Source organism: Mchenga conophoros, linkage group LG11 (assembly GCF_057382185.1).
Source record: "Mchenga conophoros isolate Kocher_MC1m ecotype Shallow Benthic linkage group LG11, M_conophoros_male_GT1.1, whole genome shotgun sequence".
Taxonomy (NCBI): Eukaryota; Metazoa; Chordata; class Actinopteri; order Cichliformes; family Cichlidae; genus Mchenga; species Mchenga conophoros.
In genome coordinates this window covers 37,803,554-37,818,721 of record NC_140536.1, presented here as the reverse complement: position 1 = coordinate 37,818,721, position 15,168 = coordinate 37,803,554, and the positions used below count along the sequence as shown (strand labels likewise).

At 42.0% G+C, this 15,168-nt stretch overlaps 1 protein-coding gene across 2 annotated transcripts; it reads left to right on the top strand.

Moving 5' to 3' along the window:
* Window positions 1-8,077: 8,077 nt before the first annotated feature.
* LOC146565009 (putative C-type lectin domain family 20 member A) lies at window positions 8,078-11,602 on the top strand. 2 transcript variants are annotated; one of them, XM_085290447.1, is made up of 6 exons: window positions 8,078-8,207; window positions 8,483-8,536; window positions 9,501-9,860; window positions 9,946-10,335; window positions 10,406-10,503; window positions 10,894-11,602. In XM_085290447.1, the coding sequence occupies exons 2-6, from the start codon at window positions 8,500-8,502 to the stop codon at window positions 11,029-11,031; spliced, it is 1,023 nt and encodes a 340-aa protein (XP_085146573.1). In that variant the 5' UTR covers window positions 8,078-8,207; window positions 8,483-8,499; the 3' UTR covers window positions 11,032-11,602. The 2 variants fall into 2 exon arrangements, with proteins under 2 accessions (XP_085146573.1, XP_085146572.1); XM_085290446.1 differs by lacking the exon at window positions 8,078-8,207 and having other exon boundaries at window positions 8,243-8,536.
* Window positions 11,603-15,168: the final 3,566 nt, after the last annotated feature.

Here is a 15,168-nt window from a genome sequence, read left to right as displayed (position 1 = left end):
AATCTTTCTGGGTCACAAAATAAACTTTTAGCATATTTCCAGGCGAGAAAGTAGCTTTGTAAACTTCAAATATCTGCTCGGTTTATCAAGACATCGCATATTTGCAAAAGTGCGCCGACGTTTTCGGAGACGTCTGTTACCCACCAGCTCGATAGCAAGCCGGGGGGTTCAATGGTCACTCCAGCCGGCGAGAGCAGCGGACTCCCGGCTTCATCGTTTTCAGACCGCCACTCTGTCACTACTCAGGTTAAACATGATATTGAAGTCACTCGGAGAACTTTCCTTTTTTCTGTGTTTTATTTGTTCCGGAGTAAATCGTTTGGCTGAGATCAAAGTTATTAGATTATTAGATTAAATAAAACTTTATTAATCCATCGGGTTGGTTCCTCCGGGATTTTCACACAGCTGAATAAACGTCAGCGGGTGTCGGAGTGGAGGATGCCATCCTGTACCTCCTACACAGAGCCCACTCACACCTGGATGGGGGAAAAGGCACGGTCAGGATCCTGTTTCTTGACTTTTCCAGTGCCTTTAATACCATCCGGCCCTGTATGCTTCAGGAAAAACTGAACAGGATGGAGGTGGACCCCTGCCTGGTGGCTTGGATCTCCGACTACCTCACCGACAGACCACAGTACGTCAGGCTGAAGGACATCACGTCTGACACAGTGGTCAGCAGCACAGGAGCACCACAGGGAACTGTGCTGTCCCCTCTTCTCTTCACCCTGTACACCTCTGACTTCTGCTACAACTCTGAATTATGCCACATTCAGAAGTTTGCAGACGACACGGCCATCATGGGGTGTATCTGGGATGATCAGGAAGAGGAGTACAGAAGTCTGGTGAGGAACTTTGTCGCATGGAGTCACACAAACCACCTGCAACTCAACACCTCAAAGACTAAGGAACTGGTTGTGGACTTCGGGAGGTCCAGAGAAGGTCCACTGCCGGTTCAGATAGAGGGGGAGGAGGTGGAGGTGGTCAACAAGTACAAGTACCTCGGGCTGTGGGTGGACAATAAACTGGACTGGTCATGCAACACAGAGCACCTGTATAAAAAAAGCCCAAAGCCGACTGTACTTCCTCAGGAGGCTGAGGTCTTTTAACATCTGCAGGAAGCTCCTGAGGATGTTTTACCAGTCAGTGGTTGCTGGAGTACTTTTCTATGCTGTGGTGTGCTGGGGGAGCAGCACAGCAAAGAAGGACTCATCCAGGCTGGAGAAACTGATCAGGAGGGCTAGCTCTGTGGTCGGCATGAAGCTGGACACTCTGGTGACAGTGGCAGAGAAAAGGACACTAAAGAAACTGATGGACATTATGGACAATGCTGGGCATCCTCTGCACACGGCCATTAACAATCAGAAGAGTCTGTTCAGTGACAGGTTGCTTCTCCCAAAGACAAGAACTAACAGACTTAAAAACTCCTTTGTCCCACACGCCATCAGACTGTTTAACTCCTCTCTGGAGGGGAGAGGGAGGGGAAACAGGAGGACAAAGGAGGGGGGAACAACTAAGCTGTAGTGCCTCTGCACCTCACTGTACAATACCTTTTGTGCAATACTTTTTGTAAATAGTCAACAGTGCAATAGACTCAATACTTGAAATGTGCAATTCACTTGTATTTTTATTTTTATTTTTATTTTTATTCCTATTTATTCTATTTATCCCCTTCGTATATTTTATTTATATTGTCTCTGTATTTATATATATATATATATATGTGTGTGTGTGTGTGTGTATTATATATATATATATATATATATATATATATATATATATATATATATATATATATATATATATATATATATATATATATATATATATATATATATATATATAATACACACACACACACACATATATATATATATATATATGTGTGTGTGTGTGTGTGTATTATATATATATATATATATATATATATATATAATATTCTGTAACTCTGTAACTTCTGTCGGTGCTGTGCTTTTTTGGAAATCGAATTTCCCAGAGGAACCCACCCGAGGGATTAATAAAGTTTTATCTAATCTAATCTAAAACAGAAAACTGATTAAACAGAAGTGTGAGACAGTCGAGAGTTTACTCCAGTGTCCTGTTATATTTTAGACAGCAAGGAGCAGACGGCCGAGTTTATTAAACTCCACCCACACAGCACTGACGCTAATCTGAAGGCTAGACCGTCCCATTTCACGGCCTCGCACTTCCGGCCTTCTCGGTCTTCGAAGGACCCGGCCCACGTAGACCGCGAAGGCCGGGTCCTCCGAAGGATGCGGCCGACGTTTTGGGACACAGCTTCTGTGTCTGAGCACATGTGACGGTGCAGAGCCGGGGAAGGCAGGGCTTGTTCCTTCCTAACCAGTAGGGGTGTTAAATAAACTCTTTGGGGTTTTATTTCATATTTATATTATTTATCTGTTATTATTGATTTACTTTAGCTCAACTCAGTGATTAACAGAATAATGAGGAATCACAATTAACAATAACAATGTTGTATTGCATTACTGAGTCGTGTAAACTCACTGGGTTACAACATCATTGTGTTCTCTAGTACTTTGCAGGAACGTGAAACCAGGCTTCTACATGTCATTCAGCAAGTGGGAGAATATGGGTTGAACCTTTCTCCCCAAAAGTGCTCCTTTTCCCAAAGTTCAGTGCGATACTTGAGACACATTGTTTCTAGCAAAGTTGTAGAGACTGATCCCGAGAAGCTCAGAGCTCTCAGAACCTGGCCATGACCCCAGACACTCAGTGAGCTCAAGTCTTTTCTAGGCTTTGTAGGGTACTATCGACGGTTTGTGAAGGACTGGCCAAAACCTGTCAAACCCCTGAATGATTTCACCAAAGGCTAACCACCACAGAGGAAGGGCAGAAAGGTAACACCTGGCCCTAGTGGGTATTGAACCCTAAAGTGCTGCTTTCCAACTGTTTTTGAAGTAATCATAGATTTAATTGGAAAGTAAATCTTAAATGAAATTAAATCTCTGCTCCAGCACAGCTGGATTTCATTTCATTGATTTGCACATCATTGCTGTTCATGTTGTTTACATTTTCACAATAACTGCTGAATCCAACTGTTACATTTGCAGTTTTAACAAACAGTGAGGAACTATTACTAAATATATGTGTTGGATATGTTTAAAATGACATTTTGAATGAAAGATATCTGCTGGTGTGTGAGCAGTTGAGCTTTTCCGCCCTTTCCAGAATTATAATGGTTACAGCTTCACTCAGATATCACTGAGGCGGTGACGCAGCCATGCAAACACAGTGATCGCATGCAAAACTCTGCTTCACATTCAAATGAAGACACAAACCTGAGACCTGATGCAGCAGACGTGTTCAAGGTTTGATGCTGTGAGAAAAGCTTTATTACACTTACAGACTAAAACTGCAGAAGAAAGTCAGAGAGGATGAATACATGAGCAATGTTTACTGTTTATGACCTCAGTCTGGCTTCATGGTTTCACAGCTCACTCACCATGTGGTGGTTGATGGAGGTCAGTTTGAGTTTGCTTCTCAGATGAATTTGAATAAGGCCGATTTTTGCATTAAGAAAATACTCCTGATATCTTTAAACAAATAAACCTGAATGAACACTTTCAGCCTACGTCTGGCTTTACATGATGTACGAAGCTTTTCTGAGAGAGGATTTAGGAGCAGATGTTTATTATGTGGATGATTTTAACTGTTTCCAGTTCAGCAGACTGGATGCTTCTCTTCCAAATAAAGATGATCATATTTCAGTCCTCACTGTGTTTTTGTTTATGCAAGAAAATGACCAGAGTGAGAGCAAACGAGGCTCCATTTAAACATGTAACTCAGTTACATGTGGAGATGTTAAAAAAACAATAATAAATTGGTTTAAATACATTTTATAATATTTATTATGAAGAGAGAGCTGAGTGTAAAAGCAGATGATGTCACTTCCTGGTGTGCAGACTAAACCGACCCACAGTCTTCCTTCTCACATATCCCAGAATTCGTAGCGCGGCCCAGCCAAATTTCAGTTTCCAACAATGGCGGCTGCTACTAAGTTTTAAAATTACTCTTATTAATCTTTCTGGGTCACAAAATAAACTTTTAGCATATTTCCAGGCGAGAAAGTAGCTTTGTAAACTTCAAATATCTGCTCGGTTTATCAAGACATCGCATATTTGCAAAAGTGCGCCGACGTTTTCGGAGACGTCTGTTACCCACCAGCTCGATAGCGAGCCGGGGGGTTCAATGGTCACTCCAGCCGGCGAGAGCAGCGGACTCCCGGCTTCATCGTTTTCTGTCGCTACTCAGGTTAAACATGATATTGAAGTCACTCGGAGAACTTTCCTTTTTTCTGTGTTTTATTTGTTCCGGAGTAAATCGTTTGGCTGAGATCAAAGTTATTAGATTATTAGATTAAATAAAACTTTATTAATCCATCGGGTTGGTTCCTCCGGGATTTTCACACAGCTGAATAAACGTCAAACAGAAAACTGATTAAACAGAAGTGTGAGACAGTCGAGAGTTTACTCCAGTGTCCTGTTATATTTTAGATAGCAAGGAGCAGACGGCCGAGTTTATTAAACTCCACCGAGACAGCGCTGACGCTAATCTGAAGGCTAGACCGTCCCATTTCACGGCCTCGCACTTCCGGCCTTCTCGGTCTTCGAAGGACCCGGCCCACGTAGACCGCGAAGGCCGGGTCCTCCGAAGGATGCGGCCGACGTTTTGGGACACAGCTTCTGTGTCTGAGCACATGTGACGGTGCAGAGCCGGGGAAGGCGGGGCTTGTTCCTTCCTAACCAGTAGGGGTGTTAAATAAACTCTTTGGGGTTTTATTTCATATTTATATTATTTATCTGTTATTATTGATTTACTTTAGCTCAACTCAGTGATTAACAGAATAATGAGGAATCACAATTAACAATAACAATGTTGTATTGCATTACTGAGTCGTGTAAACTCACTGGGTTACAACATCATTGTGTTCTCTAGTTCTTTGCAGGAACGTGAAACCAGGCTTCTACATGTCATTCAGCAAGTGGGAGAATATGGGTTGAACCTTTCTCCCCAAAAGTGCTCCTTTTCCCAAAGTTCAGTGCGATACTTGAGACACATTGTTTCTAGCAAAGTTGTAGAGACTGATCCCGAGAAGCTCAGAGCTCTCAGAACCTGGCCATGACCCCAGACACTCAGTGAGCTCAAGTCTTTTCTAGGCTTTGTAGGGTACTATCGACAGTTTGTGAAGGACTGGCCAAAACCTGTCAAACCCCTGAATGATTTCACCAAAGGCTAACCACCACAGAGGAAGGGCAGAAAGGTAACACCTGGCCCTAGTGGGTATTGAACCCTAAAGTGCTGCTTTCCAACTGTTTTTGAAGTAATCATAGATTTAATTGGAAAGTAAATCTTAAATGAAATTAAATCTCTGCTCCAGCACAGCTGGATTTCATTTCATTGATTTGCACATCATTGCTGATCATGTTGTTTACATTTTCACAATAACTGCTGAATCCAACTGTTACATTTGCAGTTTTAACAAACAGTGAGGAACTATTACTAAATATATGTGTTGGATATGTTTAAAATGACATTTTGAATGAAAGATATCTGCTGGTGTGTGAGCAGTTGAGCTTTTCCGCCCTTTCCAGAATTATAATGGTTACAGCTTCACTCAGATATCACTGAGGCGGTGACGCAGCCATGCAAACACAGTGATCGCATGCAAAACTCTGCTTCACATTCAAATGAAGACACAAACCTGAGACCTGATGCAGCAGACGTGTTCAAGGTTTGATGCTGTGAGAAAAGCTTTATTACACTTACAGACTAAAACTGCAGAAGAAAGTCAGAGAGGATGAATACATGAGCAATGTTTACTGTTTATGACCTCAGTCTGGCTTCATGGTTTCACAGCTCACTCACCATGTGGTGGTTGATGGAGGTCAGTTTGAGTTTGCTTCTCAGATGAATTTGAATAAGGCCGATTTTTGCATTAAGAAAATACTCCTGATATCTTTAAACAAATAAACCTGAATGAACACTTTCAGCCTACGTCTGGCTTTACATGATGTACGAAGCTTTTCTGAGAGTGTAGAGAGAAAGCGTTATAACCTGATAAAGACACAGTGACTGATTTCTAACCAGCACAGGATGATTGAATTTCATTCTTCCCCAGTGATGTATCTCATCAGCAAAGACACACAACTGTCAAACTTGTCTCCACTGATCTCAGTGACATGTTTAACAGTTGTGTATTTGGACATTTTCTTCCTGCTTGTTTGAAATACGACATGTTATCAAAGTCAGAAAGGTCGAGATCCTAAAAAGCCTGTGCCCCAGTTTGTGACGGTTGATTTACCTGTTCCAGTATAAGACCACTTCCAGGGTAACATTATACCACAGAGTCAGGTACTTCTGATTTGAGACCTTAGTTTTCACAGGAGCTACAGTATCCAGAGTCGTACGTAGTGAGGAGGTGAAATTATTAACAAGATAATCGACCTCTGTTGGGGTAGTGTCCAGATAGCTGCTCTGCTCTGTGTTGGTACAGGGCATTGAAGATGATAACAGTGGGTGGATTATATTCTTAAACTTAGTTACAGCGCTTTCAGAAAGACATCTACTTTGATAAAGTCTACTCTCCACTGCTGTGTAATCAATTATTGTAAAAGTAAATGTTATCAGGAAATGATCAGACAGGAGAGGGTTTTCAGGAAACACTGTTAAATGTTCAGTTTCTATGCCATATGTTAAAACAAGATCTAGAGTGTGATTAAAGTGGTGGGTGGGTTCTTTTAGAGTTTGAGAGAAACCAATTGAGTCTAATAACAGATTAAATGCCATGTTGAGGCTGTCATTGTTAGCATCTACATGGATGTTAAAATCACCCACAATAATTATTTTATCTGAGCTCAGAACTAAATCAGATATAAAGTCTGAGAAATCAGACAGAAACTCTGTGTAAGGCCCAGGTGTACGATAGATGATAACAAGTAAGACTGGTTTCTGAGTTTTACAGCTGGGGTGGACGAGGCGAAGCATCAGGCTTTCAAATGAATTAAAAGTCTGTCTGGGTCTTTGGTTGATTAATAGGCTGGTGTGAAAAATTGCTGCCACACCGATTGTGGGCATATAAATAATGTTTTATTGAACAACTGTGTTGAAAATGTGTTTTGTGAGGCTCAACCGGCTCCTTCATAGAAACTGCCCGGAGCCTAACCAGAGGCTGAGCTGGAGGCCTCAGCTACCTCTGAACCAGTGGGAGTTTTTAAGTCGGACCTGCCACGTCAGCTGGAAAATTGAGGTTTCTCAGTCATCCAGGTCATTGTATTCTAAGGAGTGGGCTTTAAGGTGTCTGGGAAGGGATCTCAAAAATCCTCAGAACTCTATATTGGAGACACCAAAAAGCCATTTCATAAAGGCATGGCACAACATAGAAGAGCCACCTTGGCGGGACAGGACTTGGCTCTCCATCTGCATCTAAAGGACAAAGGTCACTCTTTCAAGGACACTAATGTTCAAAATTTGGACTGAGAAGACAGATGGTTTGAAAGACAAGTGAAGAAGCCATCTATGTCCACAATGAACAACCCTCTTTGAACAGAGGCTTTCGACACCAACTGTCTGCCATCAATAAGCCAGTTTGGTGATCCTTCCTAGACACCTTAATGCCCGCTCACATCATGAACCATTTCAACTCAGGAAATCACATGATAGGGTGGGGCTAAGTTTCACAGTGAGCTCACCCGAAATCTTGGCTGATTGTGACCCAAACCCGTTTTCACACCTTGGCCCGTGTGATTAGGTAGAGGATCAATAGCGGGTCCATGACCCCCTTAGGGGACACTCCCATAGAGCTTGGAAATCTGGCACTCACCACCAATTGACCTTAAAACTGAAGAAGCTTCTCGCATGAAACATCTTCAAGAAAATTAAAGAAGATCAGATGCTTTTCTTTCCAAATTCTTTAGATTATTCAAGGAACATTGAAGTGGTCGGGCAGACGTCAGTTTGTTTGCATCTGTAATAACTTTGAATAAGTCATCTTCAGTTAAACGACTCTGAGCATCTTTAATCAAATGCACTGTAATGAACACTGGGCTGCTTTCTAAAAAACCACTTTTACAAAGTCTCTGATGGACGTGGGAGGAGGAGCGAGGATGACATTTATATCAGATGAAGAGTTCTGACTGTGTCACAGCTGCACAGACGTCTCATCGTGTCGGGTATGTTCTGCATATGTTTGGTTTATTTGATAATCTCACACATTCATTGTCTGGTATTCTAATAAACAAAATGATGATAATTGAAGGAAGACAACATTTTTAAAGTTGAACATTTCAAATGTTGAATATGTTTGATAGTTTTGTTTGAATGATTAGATTAGATAGAAATGGAGTGAATGACAGAGACAGCTGCCTCTTTGTTGATGCTGCTTTAAGTGTTATGATTAATAATGAACGAGCAGCTGCAGATGAGATTCATGAGGACGTCTTCACAGTTTTTCAGCTCTCAGTCATGAAGAGGTGTGGACTGATCCTGCTGCTGCTCTCAGGTCTGTGAACTCATCTCAGTCGCCTCATTTACAGTTTGAATAAAACTTTTGATGTCAGAAAATCAAAGAAAGCACAAAGTGAACTGCTCCATAGGGATTATTTTAAAGGTGTCTGTAAACGAGCTTCAAGCAGTCACAGGAACACTCGTACAATCTCCAAAGACCTTTGTCATGTCAACTAAACTTCTAAAGGTTTCTTTGGGTCCAGTTAGAAGTTTGATTGACAGTTTAATGGTCGGTAGTTTGTAAGAGTTTGTATAAAGTGAAGTAAAAGAGTAAAGAAAGAAAGGAGGGAAGAGTCAGTGCATGAACGTGGCTGTTTGTGTGCACTGCTGAGAAAAACACGTCTTGATTTTATTTTCTGTGTAGAAATCTGACTGAAAGCCTGAAACGCTGCAAACCCGTCAGCTCGCTGAAAAAGATCCTGACTGCTTTTACCACGTCCGTGTGCACGTTAGAGCAGGGCGATATGACCAAAAATATTTATCACGATATTTCATTTTCTTATCGTTGCCTAACATTGTACCGGTATTACCGTGAACGGTATAATATGGCCCAGCCCTAGTGCACGTGTTGTTCAGCTTTGAGCCTCGACCACTAACACGTCGTTTTCCTTCATTGTGCACACTGAAGAGGAAAAATCGTCCAAATACATGTGCAATAAGGCCAGAGTGAAAAACAAACTTAGCACTGTTAAAGCAGCTTTTTAAGCTGATGTGAGAGTTTCGCCCTGGAGCAGGAAACCAGTGTGTAGGTGTCCACAGGCACCGTAAAACAGCTTTTAACCAGTACACGAGTTACACATCCTTTGAAGGACACATATATTAACATATATTCACGTCTTTAAAGATGTCAACAAAAAGTTTGCGTTGTGGTAGCATGTAAAGAATTTATTCTCCTGATGACTAAAATAGTCGAGCTGAGGTGAGTCTGTGACCGCGCTGACTGACTCGTGTCCTCTCAGGTTACGTGATGGTCTGCCATCTTCAGTCTGATCAGTTAGTCAGACAGCTCCACCTGGTTGACCTGCAGAAGTCCTGGAACGATGCTCAGCAATACTGCAGAGATGAGTACATTGACCTCGCCATCGTTAACAGCTCAGCTCTCATCCAGGAAGCCCAGAAAAGGGCGGGGAGCACCGAGGCGTGGATTGGACTCTCCAAGAGCGGCTGGAAATGGTCTCAAACTGGTCCAGTTCAGTCATCCTGGTTTAACATGTGGTCACCGGGACAGCCAGGGACTGATGAGTGTGTTACAATATCTAGTGATGGATCATGGTTCACAAGACCGTGCTCAAATAAACGTTACTTTGTCTGCTATGACGGTGAGTGTTTCAGACTTTGGTACCAGGGTTTGACAAACTGAACATTTTAGCTGCAGGTTTGAATCCGTCTGATCTTTTGTTTCAGCTGCGACTAACAAACACATCCTGGTGAACAACTCAATGACCCCGTCTGATATCCAGGTGACGAAATCGATGAACTGGTTTGATATCCAGGTGGAGAACTCAATGACCTGGTCTGATGCTCAGTCTTACTGCAGACAGACGTACACAGACCTGAGCACCATCACCAACACGCAGGACAACAGCCAAGTCACTTCTATGTTGTCAGATACTGCTGGTGTCTGGATTGGACTGTACAGAAACTGGATGTGGTCAAACTCGAGCACAGCCTCCAACCTGCCGTGGGGGCCCGGGCAGCCTGATAACAGCGTAAACTGTGCCACAATAGTCGGATCAACAGGCTCCTTCAACAGTCATAACTGTAGTGACCAACGCCCCTTCCTCTGCTCCAGAGGTGAGTCTGTCCTCTGTGTTTCTGCACAGTCTGGTCCTCCTGGGCTCATCGGGCTTTTCTTTCTCTGCAGATGTCAAACCTTCAGCCTTGAGGTCAGTGAAGGTTCAGCTGAGGGCGGGATCTGCAGACCTGAACGACCCCACAGTGCAAGAATCCATCCTGCAGCAGGTCAGAGGTCACACGGGCCCCGATACAAGGAACAGACCGCTATAACTACTGTGAAATGATAGAGAGCAGTGAGTCTGTGCAGGTTCAGGGACACGTGACAGCACACAGCTGCAGAGATACGGGGCTCGTTTAATGCAATCCCATCCATTTGTATTATTTAACCTTTTTAACTGGTAACTTGAAGAAGTCACTTAATTTCAGATTACTCTGAGGAGACGACGTGAACCAATGACAGGCAATGAGGCCTAATTCCAGACTTCAGTTTCATCCCCAGCCAGTTCATTTAGTTCATTTCCCCCAGAAACAGCACCAACAACGTTTTCTGCTCACTACAGAAACAACGGCTGATTAATGAGGAGCTTCTGTTAATGTGTGAAAACTGTGTTTCAGGTGAGGGAGAAGCTGGTGGAGCAAGGAGTCACTGAGGAGGTGAAGCTGAGGTGGAGGACGCAGCCTGATGGGAAGGTTTTCCACAGAGAGGAGGAGACAGCCGCTTACAGTGAGAAGGAAGACTGTGGGTCGGTTTAGTCTGAACGTTATTGGCTGATGTTCCTCAGATGATCTGCTGTGTAATTCAACTTATTTCCATCTCTGTACTCTGACTGCTGGACTGTAACAGCGTAGCTTTGCATGACTGACAGTTGGAAATCATCCTTCTTTATCCTAAGCTCAGATCAGAGTGTCTGATGAGCTGTTTTATGCCTCTTTGTTTCTTCTGATTTGTGAAGCTAAAGTTTGCAGGTGAGCGGGTGGGCGGACCTTCTGTGTCTCAGATATAAATGTTCATGATATCCTGTCTCTACATATGAAAGTTCAAGAGGAGAAAAAGGTGAAACTGAGTGTTCAGAGCAGCCTGATGTCTGAGCTTTTTGACTTCATACTTTATAGTTCAAATGAGCACCCAGCAATATAACAGTAGATATGCCGTATATGTCAGTGAATCGCGCATTTATGCTCTCTATTATCATATTAAATATACATTTTTCTGTCTCAGAAATGTCTCTGCTGCTGTTTGATTCTGTAAACTACAGTCATGGCTCTGCATCCATCTTCATTGTAAACTCTATTCAATAAAGTCTATTGATATTTTATTGTCCTGTCAGAACTTTCAGTTGCTTCATTTTTATGCTCTTATTTTGAATTTGATGCAGTAACACACATCATAAAGGCTGAGACAACATGAAGTTTAATGCTAAACAATAAGAGTCTCACATACAGTGAAGCTGATTGGCGGGACAGCAGTCACATGACTGGCTATGAAATCCCAGACAGACAATCCAACAGTTTGTGAAACATCTGAATGTAAAATGCTGAAAACTTCTGCTGCTCATCTGTTCACAGAAAAATCTGTGAAAGCGACGAGACGGCTGTGTGACGGTGATTTTCAAAATAAATTCAGATCAAATATTTTCTGTTTTAAAACACAAAGTGTTTCACAGTCTGATAAAACTCCACATTAAGACCAGAGTACCTGTCCACACAGCGGTGCATTCACTGCTGCACACACACACACACACACACACACACATTAGAGGAACAAAAGCCAAAAACAACAGGAAACAGATTAAAGCTCATCTATAAAATGAGTTGTCAGCAGTCGCTGCCCTGACATGGACGTGGCTGATGTGTTTACAGATGCATGTCTTTATTTTTCCTTTTCATGATGATCATGTGTTTTGAATAATTGTATTGTTTGTTATTTTCTCTTTTACCGTGGGAGGGGCTTTCGTGAGAATGAGATAAAGTAAATGATGGGCTGAGGAAAGCTGTTCCAAAGTTGGGAGCTGTGACTCTGGGTCGGTTTAGTCTGCCCACCAGGAAGTGACTGATCAGCTGATTTTTAATGGCTGATGTTCACAGGTTGATTTGACTCTTTTTTATCTTTAGAAAAATGCTCGTTTTGTTGGACAATAACATTTTTGTTATTCAGAGATGCTAACAGTAGAAAAGGTCTGAATGGTAATGATCGAGTTTTCCTTCAGGACTTCATCGTTCTTCCTGAAAATGTGTGACTGACCATTTAAAAGTCCAGCCCTTCACCTCCACAGTAACACTCTAAGGAGTTTAAGACCATGGCGCCATCTGCTGGCCAAACCTTCACATTGCACCACGAGAATAGAATAGAATTCAACTTTATTGTCATTGCACACGTCACAAGTACAAGGCAATGAAACGCAGTTTGCATCCATCCAGAAAGTGCTTTAGCCACAATATAGATGTATTACAGAAATGGGTCTGTTACAGTGTTCATGGTATGAAGGTATGTCATGAATAAGCTCTAAGTATGTGCAGGCTGTAGTGAGTATACAGGCTATGAACAGGATATCAATATGAACTATGCAAGTTATAAACAGCTGGTTATAACTTGCATGTGGTTTATAGAAGATGGTTGATCTTCTATAAACCGTTTATAGAATTATAATTATTGTATTGTACAGTATGATTGTCTACACGGCGTTTACAGTAGCGCAGTTTAGATCAGTGAGATATGTGGCTAATTTCTACAGAGGCTGTATAAAGTGCTAGTGGTTGTGTGTGTGTGTGTATGTTCAGTCCATGAGTTGATGTGGGTCATGGACATTAGCTTGGAAACGATGTTTGATGATCTCCACATTTTCTTTAACTTTAAACTTCCTCAAAGACAATCTGACCTCAGTCCAGAATAATCCACTTACTTCTCTTTTTGTATTGCCGTGTGTGTGTTAACACTCTTCCTGTCTTGTTATTTTAGAGCTTCTTTCTTATTGGAAACTCCCTGCGTCTACACAAGTTTGACCATCTCATGTCAAACATGAACACTTTTACACTTTATTGAATGTAACAACAACCAAACTGCAGTCTGAAACCATCTTTGTAATAATAAAGAAGCCTCTCATGTCTGTCCTGTGTTTCCTGACCCCGATGCAGAAGTCTGCCTGATCCCAAACCAGAAAAACTATTTCTCCTGCTTTAACAGGCGAATTAAAGAGAAAAGATGACTGAACACGAGCCGAGACTCAGAACGTGTCAACCAGCTTTTATGTGTTTTTACTCAGAGGGTCCAAACTGCTTCAGCTCAGTCCAGAGATCCTCTGAAAACCCACTTCATGCGATTGTCCAGCCTCCTTCACCCAGTTCATGTGAGCTGCTTGTGCATGGTGGGTGTAGCTGAAGCAGACGAGCACTTAAAGGGTCTGCTGTCGGCTCCACCTGTATTTTTGCATTCTCAGTCAGTTTAACCTGAGCTCAAATCTGCATCAGCGTTTGGTCCAAAGTAGAAGCTGAATGCAACACTGCCTCCCAGAGGCCAAATGCACCAACTACAGCTTCATTCAGGCGGATTTACAGCTTGTAATGGATTTCCTTCCATCCATTTTATTTTGCAGGAACTGCTGTATACTGTGTGCAGAAAAACAGTAGACATAAAACGAACTGTACAAATGATATCAGCTTGAAAATGAATAACGCCAACGCAGTGTGGGAAAGCCCCACTCTTAGGGCATACTTCCACACACTGTCTCAATACTTTTAAATCACTACTCAAAACCCATCTGTTTAGAATTGCATACACCTGGTCTGTCTTAGGCCGTTTTTACCTGCTCAGTTTTTATATTTACTTTTATGACTGTTTATGTCTAAATTTTATCTACCATGTTTGCTATATATACATTTTTCTTATGTTTTTCATGGTATTGTTTACGTGCTACTGTGAGGTGACCTTGAGGGTCTGAAAGGCGCCTATAAATAAAAAGTATTATCATTATTATTATTATTATTATTATTATTATTATTATTATTATTATTATTATTATTATTATCATTATTATTATTATCAATACAAATCAGACAAAAACAGATGCAGCAGGATCACAAACAGACACATGTTGGCTACATGTTGATGCTAAATGACTAAAATCACACGTGCAACACTTTCTACATATTTGACAACAGAAGAAGAACACAAACAAAGTTGGAATGTATTTTTAATTATTTTAAATTTTTATTTTATGCCAAATTAGATATTTTGCATAATCAAGCACCAAATCACAAAGTCTCCTCCCTGTTTGTACTGTAAGGTCAAAACCCTACAGTACTACAGAGAACCCCAACAATCAAACGATCCCCCTCTGAGCAAGCACGAGGCGACTGTGGGGAAGAAAAACTCCCTTTTAACAGGAAGAAACTTCCAATGGAACCGGGCTCAGAAGGGACGGCCATCCGCTGCGACCGGTTGGGGGGGATGGAAATCAAAAAGGAGACGAGATGGCGTGAACTACAGTTGTTAGAATTTGGATTTGGTGCTAAAATTCTGCTTCAAGATGTTAAAAGAAGCAGGGCGGCGGGGAAAAGCCAGGATGGTCATTTCAATCATCTCTGGCTTCAGTGAACCACCTGAAGGGTTTTCGCAGAGTTTTTCCCAACGCTGAAAAAAACCTGGAAATTTTGGACTTTTTGGGAGGACCGGGGATGACTCCGAGGCGCATTTTTAGATGCTTTGTCAGAACCTCATCAAAAGACGCATCCTTTGCCATCGCAGCCTTTAACACAGTGTCTGGGGAGCCAAACTCCTTGATGAGGCATTTGGTCATTTTCTTGATGAACTTTTTCTTGTCCTTCATCAGACTTGTGATGGACTCTGTGCTGCTGAGTTCAGGCTGCATCAGATCTCTCAGACGCTTGAGGATC